The sequence below is a fragment of the Melospiza melodia genome, chromosome 4, assembly GCF_035770615.1.
Source record: "Melospiza melodia melodia isolate bMelMel2 chromosome 4, bMelMel2.pri, whole genome shotgun sequence".
NCBI classification, from domain to species: Eukaryota; Metazoa; Chordata; class Aves; order Passeriformes; family Passerellidae; genus Melospiza; species Melospiza melodia.
In genome coordinates, this window is record NC_086197.1 from 1926393 (window position 1) to 1939759 (window position 13367).

Below are 13367 nucleotides of genomic sequence, written 5' to 3' on the forward strand. Positions count from 1 at the left end.
CTCCATCTCCCATTTTATTTGCATTTTCAGCCCCAGCTCCTCGTGAATTAGTCAGAAATCAGAGCTGACGTTTGTAAACAGTTTGGGTGGCAAACTGGAATTGGAATTTTGGACAGAAATGCGATTTGCGGGAGGCGCCTCACCTACGCCGAACTCCCAAAATTCGTCAGCAATTAACACACGAGAGCTGCTATTCATAGGAGTGTCCAACCCCATCCAGCCCCCTTGGGTTTGATGTTTTTCTTTTTAAATCCCTGGAAAACACGAGCCAAAGGGAGCTCAGACAGGAACAATCTCAGCTGTGCATTTCCCAGTGCTGACGTCCTTCCCGAGCTGTTCCTGCGCAGAACTCTGGATCAGATCCTGCCCGGAGGAGCCTCCCTTGGGAAGCTTTTGCACCCACATTTGCTCACATTCCCCCTGAAGGAACAAATCCCATAAAAACACCTCTCTGCCTTCCCAAATTCTCACTCTTTGCCATCCCAAGAGCAGCTTTGCTGGATGGGATCAAATCCCAGCTCTGAGGAGTTCATACTGATTTTAAGGAGTTGTAAATGATCCTGACTCCACCACTCTTGGGATCTCTGCTGCTCAGAGTGACCCCAAGATGCGTTAGAAAGTCTCTTTTCCCAGCCTGGTGCTCGAAGAAGGAGTCAGAGTTCTTCAGTTTTCATTCTCAAGGTTGTTCATTGTTTCTTATCTATAAAATTTTTTCTCCTGTCCAGCCAAGGTTTGCTCAGCAAGACAGTCAGAAGCACTCTGGCTGCCCCAGGGCAGAGTTATCTTTTTATACTAAAAACTACCTGTACAATGTTTACCATAACTTCCCAATACCTATCACCTATGTCAGACAGTGAGCTTCTACTCTAAACCAATCCAAAAGTGCCAACATCACCCAGAAGATTAAGGCCAAGAAGAAGAAGGAGAAAGGCTGGACACACCCAGATTCCTCCATCTTGCCTCCTGAACCCCCATTCTAAAAACCCCAAAAAATCTATTTTTCACCCTGTGACAAACTAAATATTATTCTACTTAGAGTTTGGTCTAAGTCTTTCTAATTTCAGCTTGCAGATCCTTATACAAGGTTGATAATTTTTTTCCATGCGTCAAAATCAAAGTCACGGGTGCCTTGGGCTCTGTGCCAGGGTCTCTGAACCCCCTGGCAGGGGTCTGGGCAATCCAGGACAGCCACAGGGATGCCCTGAATTCTGCCCACACCAGGATTTACCCATCCCAGCAGCCCAGGGAGCACCCTGGAGCAGAGGGCAGGGCTGTGTGGAGCCCAGATCCCTGCAGAGGGCACAACATCCCCGCGGATGGAGGAGGAGCTGCTCCGCTCCCCTGCATCCCCGGGATGGATCCGGGTTTCTATTTCAGTCCTTTGCCAGCAGCAAAACCAGAACGTTTCCTGTTTTCTCCCCTCTCGCAGCAATCAGGAGATGGCCAAATTAGCGTTGTCCTAATTAGCCCTCAGCAGGTGCCAAAGCCAGGAATGGCAAAGGAAGGAAGGAAGGAGCGTCGAGTTCAAGCCAAACAAATCAAATCCATTGTCTGGCTCCAGGCGGGGAAGTTTTGGGTGAAAAAAGGAGTATTTTGGACAATGGCACACGAGCAGTTCTTGATTTAGGGGGGTGCTCAGGCAAAGTTTAGCCTCTGCTCACTGCTATTGTCAATAAAATAATAATGATGATGATGATGAGCCTGTTTGCCGGATGAAGTTTTTCCTGAATAAAATCAGGCAATGGGAAGTAATTTCTTGGTCAGGAAGCACAAGGGCTTTTTCGGGCTCAACAACCATGGAGGGGATGATGCAGAGCAGCTATTCCAGCCCACATTCCTGCAGCATCTTGTAGTGGGTTTTAATGGGATTATTTATCCCCATGGGATGAGGCACGACCCTGGTTTTCCTGTCCAGGAGGAGCATTTTACAGATGGATAACTGGGATATCCTTAGAAGTTATTTATTGATATTCACCCAGGAAATCTCTGATAAATCAAACTTGAAGGGTTTAACCCAAACATGTCTATGGCCAGTGGGTGCCTTGATCTTCCATCCTTTGGTTGGAGAATGTTAGGGATGGATGATCCCAAAATGCCAGTGGGACAAGCACAGAGCATTTGGTGACTCCCTGTCAGTTTACAGACTTGTTTTGGGAAACTTTCACCAAACCCAGTGTGCGTGGATTCCTGTGGTTACTGATTCCCAAAATCATGAATCATTTAGGCTGGAAAAGACCTCTAGGATTGAATCCAAACATTCCCAGCACTGCCAAGGCCACCCATGTCCCCAAGTGCCACGTCCACAGGGCTTTAAATCCCCCCAGGGACAGGCACTCCAACCCTGCCCTGGGCACCTTCTTCCAATGCCTGACCAACGTTTCACAGAAGAAACTTTTCCTAACTTCCAATCTAAATCTCTCCTGGTGCAACTTAGGACCATTTCCTCTCATCCTGTAATTCCTAAATTGCCATGAGACCTGAACACCCAAATCTCAATAGAATCAATTCAAATAAAACTGAATTCCCTGCAAATGTTCGCATGAAGAATCTGAATAACTTCACTAAAGAGCAAAAGTTACATTCAGCCATTTATTTTTAAAGAGGACACTTCAGACTCTCAGTGGCCAACTCAAGGTCACCTTTTACCATGGAATTATGGAATGGATCTGGAAAATCATCTCATTCCACCCCTGCCATGGCAAGGACACCTCCCACCATCCCGGGCTGCTCCAGCCTGGCCTTGGGCACTGCAGGGATCAGGGGCAGCCCCAGCTACTCTGGCAATGCCAGCCCAGGCAGGAATTCCTCATTGCCAAGATGCCACCCATGGCTGCCCTCTGGCAGTGGGAGCCATTCCCTGGGTGCTGTCCCTGCAGGCCTTGTCCCCAGTCCCTCTGCAGCTCTGCTGGAGCCCCTGCAGGCCCTGCAAGGTCTCCTCCTTTCTGCCTAAAGGAAGAACTGCAGTAATTTCTCAGCTCTCCCACCACTGCCATCCACATCTCAAGAGCCTAAACCACTCTGGGATGTAGATAAATCCACTGGGAAACCACAACTCCTCATAATTCCACTGACCATTATTCCAGCTTTTTTATCCCTAGAAGAAAACACCCTTGACCATCCCAGCAGAGACAATTCAAGAACAAACTCCTGACCTCTCCTGGCAGAACAGCTGTGTTAGGCTGGAAATAGGTGTGTGTATTCTGTTCCTATCTGTGGAGCAGTTCTCTCTGTCCATGGGGCAGGTTTCTTTATCTCTCCCCCAGCCAACCCTCCCTGCAGGAGATCTCTGCTGTCCATGGCCACTGAGTGTCCCTGCATGGCTGATCCAATCCCAGCATCCCATGGGGAGATGCTCCGCCCAGGGGAGGAGCCAAGCATTCCTACCTGGATCCAATCTGAGCCTGGCACAGCACAGCAGCCTTTGCCCCCTGCACTGCCAGAGGAGCAGCTTTCTGCTGCCCTGCATGGCCAGAGGGAGCCCAGGCCCATCTGCAGCAGCCCTGGAGCTGCAGAGGAAAACTCCCCCCTTGTGCAGGATCCCTGCTGCAGCAGAGCCACAGCTGGCACTGCAGGAGGGCTGAGCCCCCATGGGATGGGGCTGGGACACCCCCTGGCCCACAGGGGGCGGCTCCTGCTCTCACTCTGGCTGTGGGTTGGTTTCTTTTTTGTACTATTGCATTTGTATTTTTAATTTTCCTAGTAAAGAACTGTTGTTCCTGCTCCCATATCTTTGCCTGAGAACCCCTCAATTTCAAACTTATAATAATTCAGTGGGAGGGGGTTTGCATTTTCCGTTTCAGGGGAGGCTCCTGCCTTCTTCAGCAGACACTTGGCTTTCCAAACCACAACAGCCAAGCCCAAAGCACAGTGAGAGGAATGGGGGATTTGTCTTTCCAAACAAGCTGTGGGTCTGCTGGTGGATAAAATCAGCACAGGGAGATAAAAAAAACCATGGGAAGAATTCCACTCATTGATGAATGGAAAAAGATATTTGCTTTTACAAATAAGCTTTAGGTTTGCTGATAAACAAAATTAGACATTGAGAAATGAAAGAAACACCCCTAAATTCCATGAAAATTAAAAATAAAGAGGGAGGGTTATACATTAGAGGGAAATCTCTGGTATCAGGTATTTTGGGAAGTCTGACCCTCTCAAGTACCTCAGAAATGGGAAAAGAAAGAAGAGAAACGTGGCCAGGAAATTGGGATTAAAAGGAGGCTGCATCCTCCAAAAATGTGAGAGATCCCAGGGGAATGTCCCATGGCCTCTCCCTTTATTAGATAATAATATAATATATTTGTTGTTATCTTATTGCAAAAGTTCCATACCTTCTTGATGATTTCTCATGGGCACCTCCTCACAGCACAGACAACAAACTCCAACCCTCTCCTCAGCCAGCTAACCCACTCTTTTACAGCACTCATCCTTATTGGACACAGCTGTGGCCTGTTAAGGGCAGGCCTGTTCCTAATCTTTGGTGATTTGTACAGCTGCAACTCCTCAGGTGTGAGACTGCCTTCTGCACTATTTTTTTCCATTCTATCCCTCCACAAATATTTATAGAAGAATTTATATATTTATATAATATATATTTATATAAATAAATATTTCTATCCATTATATAATCTATATAATCAATAATCTATATAATATATAATATATAATACAGTATATATAATATAGTATATAATATATAATATATTATATTATAAACACGTATTTATATATTACTTATACATTATATATAAATATACTATATTTATTTTTATAGAAATATATATTTATTCCTATTTATATATATTTCTATAATTAACTTTATATAATTTATATTTATAATATAATATTATTATATTATAAATCTCTCATATACACATATACATATATATATATACACATATACATATACATATACATACATACATACATATATATATATATATATATATAAAAAAAATTATATTTATTCGAGTAGGAAAAAGGCTCCTCTGTCTCCTTTTTGGACATCAACCTCTGGTGTTTGTGGATTAATTTTCCCAGCACAGGAATCCCCCTGGGCTGTACCTGTAGGCCAGGGTGCAGGTGTCCTTGTACTCCTGCAGCTTCACACACACCATGTGCAGGAACTGGTCCGAGTAGGCGCTCAGGTCGTGCATCAGCTCCATCAGGTCCTGCACCGTCTTCTCCACGATCACCGTGCTCTGGGGAGGGGACAAAAACCCAGCTGTGAGCAGCAGGTTGCAGAATTTTACCTCAGCCCTCTCCTGCTTTGCTAATTGTTGTCACAAAGGTGCAGCTTTGCTAATTGTCGTCACAAAGGTGCAGCTGATGCTCTGCCAGTGGCTCCTGCGAGGCTGAACAAATGAGGGAAAGAAATGTGGAAAGTGGTTTAACTCTGGAAATTGGGGTTTCTGAGACACTTCCTGAAGTTCACTGTTGAGAGTTTTTTTGCAGGTTGAGGAGTTTTTGCAAGACAATGGCCACATTCAGCTGATGCACAGCCCAGCCTGCTGGTAATAATGGACAATGGACACGTTCACAAACAATGAAAAATGGACATATTCAGAAATGGGGTCGGTGTAATATCCTTGAGAAAGATACAAGAGGAAGAGTCATCAGGACTCAGCAAGATTTTCAGCAAGCTTGAGAAAGTGAGAAAAAAGAGAAGCCATGGGTGAGCCAGACAACCACAGCAAGACGTGTGAAAAATTAGAAAATCCAATCAGCATTCTATTTTAGACGTGTGAACAGCTAGGATTAACCAATCATGTATTAGCTAGAGTTGTGTGAACAGTAGAAACTTATTATAAATATAGCCCTTTTGGGGATAATAAATTTGGCTTCACTTGATCACATTGATGTTCCATTCCTGATCCTCCGCACCCCACAGTTCACCAGGTCTTTCCTTCATTAGGTTCAACGTCAAAAGGCAAAAATGTGATTTTCAGAGGTAGACACAGCCCAAAGTGCTGCTCCACATCCAACAGATCCTGGAATTACTGAGGTTGGAAGAGACCTCCCAGATCATCCAGCCCAACCTTTGATCAATCCCCACCTTGGCACCCCAAACAGAGCCCAGAGTGACACTAAAACCCCTGAGGAGCAGGTTTGGTTTCCAGCCTGCAGGAAGGACCATACATCCAACAATGTCCAATGATTTCAACAGCTCCATAGGAATTCTGGGATTTCTGAGGTCACTTGGCACACTTTGTATTTATTTTGCCTGCTGTGTTTGATTTTGTTGCTGCAAACAAGACAGAGTGGAGGTCATGGAAATCCCAGGTTGATATAAATTGAATTATTAATGGTCTCAGTAGAGTGAAGGATTATTCCTGAACTGCAGCAAAGGAAGATACTGAAGTGTTTGGGAACCTTGGTTGATTTGAGTAATTCTGGACTCAAATTACATGGGAGGATCCCAGGGATTAGAAAAGAGCCCCCCTTCCTCTGTGTTCATCAAGATGTGAGGAGAAGTTGGGGACTCACAGCACAACCTCATCAACCCCCACGTGGCCACCTCTGCCACAGCCCCACCAGCCCAACTTCCACCTCTCTGCTGAATTAATTCCCAATTAATTCCCAGGGGCTTCACTTGGAATCTCAGCAAACCATGAAGGGTCTCCCTTCCCTTCTCCTCTCTTTTCTCTCCCCATTTCCCATAAAAATCCCTCGGGATGGATTCTGAGTGTCCCAAATCCCAGAATCCCAGGATGTTTGGGTGGGAAGGGACCTCCAAGCTCATTCCAGGGACACCTCCCCTATCCCAGGGTGCTCCAATCCTTCCTTGGCCATTGCAGGGATCAGGGGCAGCCCCAGCTGCTCTGGGAATCCCTTCCCAAAATCCCACCCCAGGCTCCCTCTCCAGGGAATTCCCTCCATTCCCAGCTCTCCCAGCCTGCCATTGGATCCATCCCCACCCCGACTCCTCTCTAGGAAGGGATTTTGGGATCTGGGGGCTTCACTGGGAACCTCAGCACTCCAGGAAGGGTCTCCCTTCCCTTTGCCATCCCCAACTTCCATAAAAACCCCTGGGGATGGATTCTGAGTGTCCCAAATCCCAGAATGGTTTGGGTGGGAAGGGCCCTTCAAGCCCATCCCATTCCAATGCCACCATCCCAGGCTGCTCCAGCCTGGCCTTGGGCACTGCAGGGATCAGGGGCAGCCCCAGCTGCTCTGGCAATGCCAGCCCAGGCAGGAATTCCTCATTGCCAAGATGCCACCCATGGCTGCCCTCTGGCAGTGGGAGCCATTCCCTGGGTGCTGTCCCTGCAGGCCTTGTCCCCAGTCCCTCTGCAGCTCTGCTGGAGCCCCTGCAGGCCCTGCCATGTGCTGGGAGCTCTCCCTGGAGCCCTCCCTGCTCCAGGGGAACATTCCCAGCTCTCCCAGCCTGGCTCCAGCCCTGCAGCAGCTCCCTGGATTCCTCTGGATTTGCTCCAGGTCCTTCCCCAGGGCTGGGGCAGCTCTGCAGGTGAGGTCTCACCTGAGCAGAGTCTGATGTGGTTTCAGATTAAAGCCAAGCCCAGGATGGGCTGAGCAATGTGCTGAGGGATTGAAGTCACCACTGATACCTCAGAAATAAGAAAGGGAAGAAAATCCTCCCTAGCTCATGTAGGAACACAGAAGATAAAAACAATTCCTTTCCTTTTTGTGTGGATAATCAGATTTTTCCTTTTCCCACCCTGGGTGGGGTTTCCAGCAGATCCATGGTATCAACTGATGTCCTGCAGCTTCCCAGGAGCAGGATCTGTCCTGCCAGGAATCCTCCTGGGCTGGACACAAAACCACACCAGGAGGAACCAAACCTGCCCTGGATCCAGCTCATTTCAATTTGTTTTCCTAACTGAGCATTTGGAGAAAAACAACAACCTAAAACCCCACCAGTGGGTGTTAAAACAGAAAGTATTGTGGTTTTTATGGAGTTTTTCCCACTTATTTTCCTCCACAACGTTAAAATTCCAGCAAAGCTCCTGCCAGTATATGGATTTTAAAATAAACCCTACTGATTTAAAGGGAACACAAAGCTACTTGAACGATTAAAAAACATAAAGAAATAAAAAGGAGAAGAAAGGGAATTACCATATGAAAGAAGGCACTGCCAGATTTGTAATGGCCATTTATTTCCCTGAGACACCTTAACCTTCCCCAGAGCCCTGCTGCCACCTCTGCAGGTGTCCCTGGGGACGCCCAGTCTCAGGAGGCATTTGGGACAGCTGGATTCGTTAGCTGGGCCAGCCCTGGAGCTTCTGAACATCCCCAAAATGAAAGGCAGCTCGCACACGATCCCAGAGCCACCACCCCGGTGCCTCTGCCCCTTCTGGACTCGTTAACAGCAAATGGATGTGATCAAAGCTTCATTTATGGCCAGGCACTTCAATGGAGCCTTTAAAAATAAAAACCCCACACTAACAAGGAAACTCATCCCGGCAACAATATCCAGCCCCTCACACCTGAATCCCAACACCACCCAGGGGATGCTTCATTACTCCTCCAGCAAGCTTTTCAAAGGGGCTGGGGGCTGCTAAAAATACAAAGAAATTCCTCCTGATGCCCTCCTGTCCCTCAGCTGTGGTGGGGATGAGGATAAAACAGAGAGCACCGCTGCTTATTGACACTGTGGGGTTTGTCTTTATGGGATTTGCAAACATTTCCATTACCCCTTGACTTGCTCCTTGTTCCCAGCCAGGCTGGAGCTTCAGGTGATGTAAAAGGAAGGCAGAATTGCTGCTCTGACTGTGGGGTGGCACACAACAAGCTGTTATTTCAGCAATGTGCAGAATTTACATATTCCAGATATAATGGAATATATAATATGGATGTAATAATATGTATTCATATGTATATAATAATATGTATTCATATGTATATAAAATCCAAATATATATATATATAATATATATAATCCCTATATATATAAATCCATATATTCATATATATATTCATATATATATATATTCATATATATATATAATCCCAATATATTGGAATATATATATAATATATGTAATCCCAATATATATATATTCCCTATATATATACATAAATCAAATATATTAATATATATATATAAAATCCCAATACATTGGGATATATATAATATATATAATCCCTATATATATATATATATATAATCTAAATATATATATAAAAAATCCCAATCTATTGGGATATATATAATATATATATATATATATATATATATATAATCCAAATATATCCATATATTCATATATATATATTATATATATATATATATATATTATATATAATCCCTCTATATATATAATCCATATATATATATATATATATATATAAATTCCATATATATTCTGGAGATATACATCCAGCCATTCATTTGGGATTTCAGTATTCCAGCCATTGCTCATTCCTTTGGGGCTATTGCCCTGTGGAACCCCAGTGAAGTGGGTTAAAAATGACTGGAGAAACAGAGCCCTGGAGGTAAAATGACACAGCTGGGGGGGTGTTTTTAAGAGTTCCTTAAAAACACAATTTCAGGACAATAAAAGTGATTTTCAATGAGTCCTCAACATGAAGAAATTCAAACCAACAGCTCAAACCTCCAGAAGTTCACCCCTTGCCACCCCTACCATGGGCAGGGACACCTTCCACTATCCCAGGTTATTCCAACCCCTATCCAACCTGGCTGGGACTTTTCCAGTAATGAGAAGTGCTGAGTAATGACAGTGTCCTTAATTTTTATTTTCTAGCTCGCTGGTGAGGAGCACTTGGATTAGAGGACCAATCTTCTCCTGTGATTTATTTCAATTTTTAATTTTTTGCAGAAATCACAACTTTCCCCACGCCTTGGGAGGGAGAACCTCCATTCCCTGGCTGCATTTCCTTGGGGAAAGCAGACAAAAGATGGGAATATCCTGCTCAGAAAAACAGGATATTCCCAAAAGATGGGAATATCCTGCTCAGAAATGTCTCCACCACAACACAGCAGATGGAGGGAGAGACCTTGGCACTGGAAAAGTTGTCCCTTTTTCCTTGATTATCGCCCATCACAAAACATCTCCTCGAGATGCCTTGGCAGAGGAAGGCACCAGATGAGGGCTGCCTTAAAGGAGAAGAATTCATAAAGCCTGATCTCATTTTTAAGCTGGAGTTTAGCTGATCCCTCATGATTTTTAAGCACCAAGCAGAGCCCAAGTAATTAAAGCAGGGCAGGAGAGAGGGAAAGTTTCAAAGCTCTTCTGGATTTGGGACCATTCCCAAAGGACAAAACTTAAATTCCTTAAACTTAAATACGTGTCCAGGTATTTTATAATAAATATCTAATAAATATCAAGCACTGTCAGTGCCTTGGAGGGCAATGGGAAAGGGAGATAAAACCCAGGGATTTTTGCCTAAATTTCTCCCAAAAATGGAAGAATGACTAAATGAGCAGAGTCGGAGATGGGAATGACTGGAAACTGAAAAGCAGGAGTTAGGGAGCCAGTTTGGCTGGAATTTTGGGATAAATGAGCTGTTTGATGCTCTTTGGGGGCTCTAAAATATCCAACAGCAGCCCTGAGGGAGTGGGAATGGGAAAAGTTGGATCCATCAGGGAGCCAACCTGGAGCCCTATTCCAGCACAACACTCAAATAAAGGAGTCAAACAATAAAATAGAGGAGTAAAACCAACTAAATTCATATTTTTTAGCTAACAGAGGGAAGAGGAGAGTCTAAATTCCCTCTTCCACTGATCAGTGTTATCACATGGACTGATAACACCCTTTCCCACTTTTCTTTCTGGCACACCCAGGTTTTACAAAGGGCTGGAGTTTTTGGAGTGCATCAATTCCATTCAAACCCGTGTTTAGCAGAAAAATCTCTTTTTAGTCTCCAATCTGAGCCTGCTTTCCTCTCCCAGCCTTTTTCCAGGAACATCCTTTATTCCAGTATCAGTTTTTTGCCCATTACTGTCTTTATACTCCACCCTATTACAACTTTGCTTCCCCTCTTAACTCCAAGGGATTTTTTCTTTTTTTTCAATGCAGGTGATATTTTAATTTTTATGGGATTTATGCTGAGAGGCCCTGAGTGAATTCACCCCATGGATGTGAGCCCAGGATCTGCTGGAATTCTCTCCCTACTTTAAATGTGATGTTGCAGGAGCCAAATGAGTGCACAAACAAGGTCTTGGCTAAATCTTATTTACCTGGCACTGTGTGATCCAGGAAAGCTTTGCTCCACTGAACTGGAATATTGATGAAGAGCAAAATGTACTTTTTTTTTTTTTTTTTTTTTTTAAAAGAACATGAACCATAAAATCTGCTCATTGCTGTGGCCATGCAGAAGAGTTTCCCTCCTTTAGACACTCTATTCAATATTTAGGACACAAAGTTAACAATTTCTGGGGTCAGCCCTGTACAAGCCCAGTAAATGCAGAATAAATCAGACCCAGTTAAAGCACAGAGAGGGGAGGCTGCCACAAGGGTGAAGTCACTGGGTGAAGTTTGCTGGCAGATCTGGTGAATTTATTCTGATTTTGAACTCAAATTCCACAGGAATTCCACTCTGAACTCAAAATTCCATTTTGAACTCAAATTCCACGCCCAAGTTCTGCTGAAAAACCCCAATTCAACAAAAAGCCCCATCCCACGAGCTCTGACCCTGGGATATCTAAAAGTGGTGGCATTTTATTCTCCAGCACCAGCAAAGTCAATCTGTCCAAACAAAACACACCAGAACTGTCCAAATCTCCTGAATTCCCCACAAAATGGGAATTCTCAGGACATCCATCCTCAGCCAGCACCCAGGAGCTCCCCAGCACCCCAAAAAGGGGTTGGAACTCAGCAGGATCAAGGTTAAGGTTGGAAAAGACCTCTCAGGTCACTGAGTCCAACCACCAGCCATGGCCACCACCAACCCACGTCCCCAAGTGTCACCTCCACGTGGCTTTTGAACCCTTCCAGGGACGGGGACTCCATCACTCCCCTGGGCAGCTGTGCCAGGGCTGCACAATCCAAGAATTCTCTGCCAAGGTGGTCTCAACACCCCAAAAACCCCAGCTGGACTGGAAATATCCACGTGAGGAGATGCCTTTCCATAGTCTCCAAACCAATGAATCCCTGATCCCAAGCTGGCTCCTAACCCAGATTTGCTACAAACTTAAAAAAGCAGGGAATGGGAAAATTGTCACTTGGACATGGATTTTTAAAATTCATTTATTCCCATTTTATGTGCAGTGCAGAGGAGAGGGAAGGAAAATTTTGGTTGGCCCCAACTTCAAGCCCTGACATCATTCCCTGACTTGAGACACCAAAATCCTCCTGGAATGACCCAGCAGCCCCAGCATAATCAGGAATATCAGTGCCTTGGCAGGGAGATGGAGGGTGGTTTTTGAACCTCCACGTGGTTTCTGAACCCTTCCAGGGATGGGGACTCCATCACTCCCCTGGGCAGCTGCACAATCCAAGAATTCCCTGCCAAGGTGGTCTCAACACCTCCAAAAATCCCAGTTGAAATATCCACGTGAGGAGATGCCTTGGAGATAATCTCCAAACCAATGAATCCCTGATCCCAAGCTGGGAATGAATGAATGAAGAAAATCCTTGTCCAAGTGACAATTTTCCCATTCCCTGCTTTTTAAGTTTGTAACCCAGCTTTGCCACAAACTTAAAAAGCAGGGAATAGGAAAATTGTCACTTGGACATGGATTTTTAAAATTCATTTATTCCCATTTTGTGTGCAGTGCAGAGGAGCAGGGAAGGGAAAATTTGGTTGGACACGGGGAAGTTTGTGACAGCCCCAAATTCCAGCCCTGACTTGAGACACCAAAATCCTCCTGGAATGACCCAGCAGCCCCAGCACAACCAGGAATATCAGTGCCTTGGCAGGGAGATGGAGGGGATAATTTAATTGGCCTTTTGTATTTCTCCCTTCTCTGGTCCCACTGAGTTCTGGAGCTATTATTAAAGGCATTTTTTAAGGTATTTTAATTTACTCCTCCAAATGGATTCCCATCCATTCACTCCCACCAAGTGAATGTTGTCAGGGACATTAGTGAGGTGATAAAATAGCTGCAGCTTCCCGCTGCTTTTAATGTGTTCCATCCAGCAGAAAAGTCATTAGCTCTTAGCCTTTAATACACCCTCTGCACTGCTGCAGAACTGTTTATCACTTACAAGTGCCAAGCTCCCCCTTTATTAATCAATATACATTTCTGCAGGGAAAAGGGACTCACAGCCAGTGATTCCCAGCCTGGTTTGTGCTGTAGGAGCTGAAAATCCCTGACATTTTCACCCCCCATCCCTGAATATTCCTAGGAGTGGTTTTTACCTTTTTCACACAACTCCCCCAATTACAGGTGAGCTGGTGGCAAGGTGACAGGTTCCTTTCACCAGTGGTGAGTGGCAGCTTTCCCT

The 13367-nt window shown here is 44.9% G+C and overlaps 1 protein-coding gene across 1 annotated transcript in view; it reads right to left on the reverse strand.

Annotated features, from left to right (window-relative positions):
- The window catches only part of EXOC4 (exocyst complex component 4), a 359365-nt gene that overhangs the window by 62176 nt on the left and 283822 nt on the right, over window positions 1-13367 (reverse strand). The window contains 1 exon segment of the mRNA XM_063153646.1: window positions 5062-5198. Coding sequence (XP_063009716.1) covers window positions 5062-5198 — 137 coding nt within the window.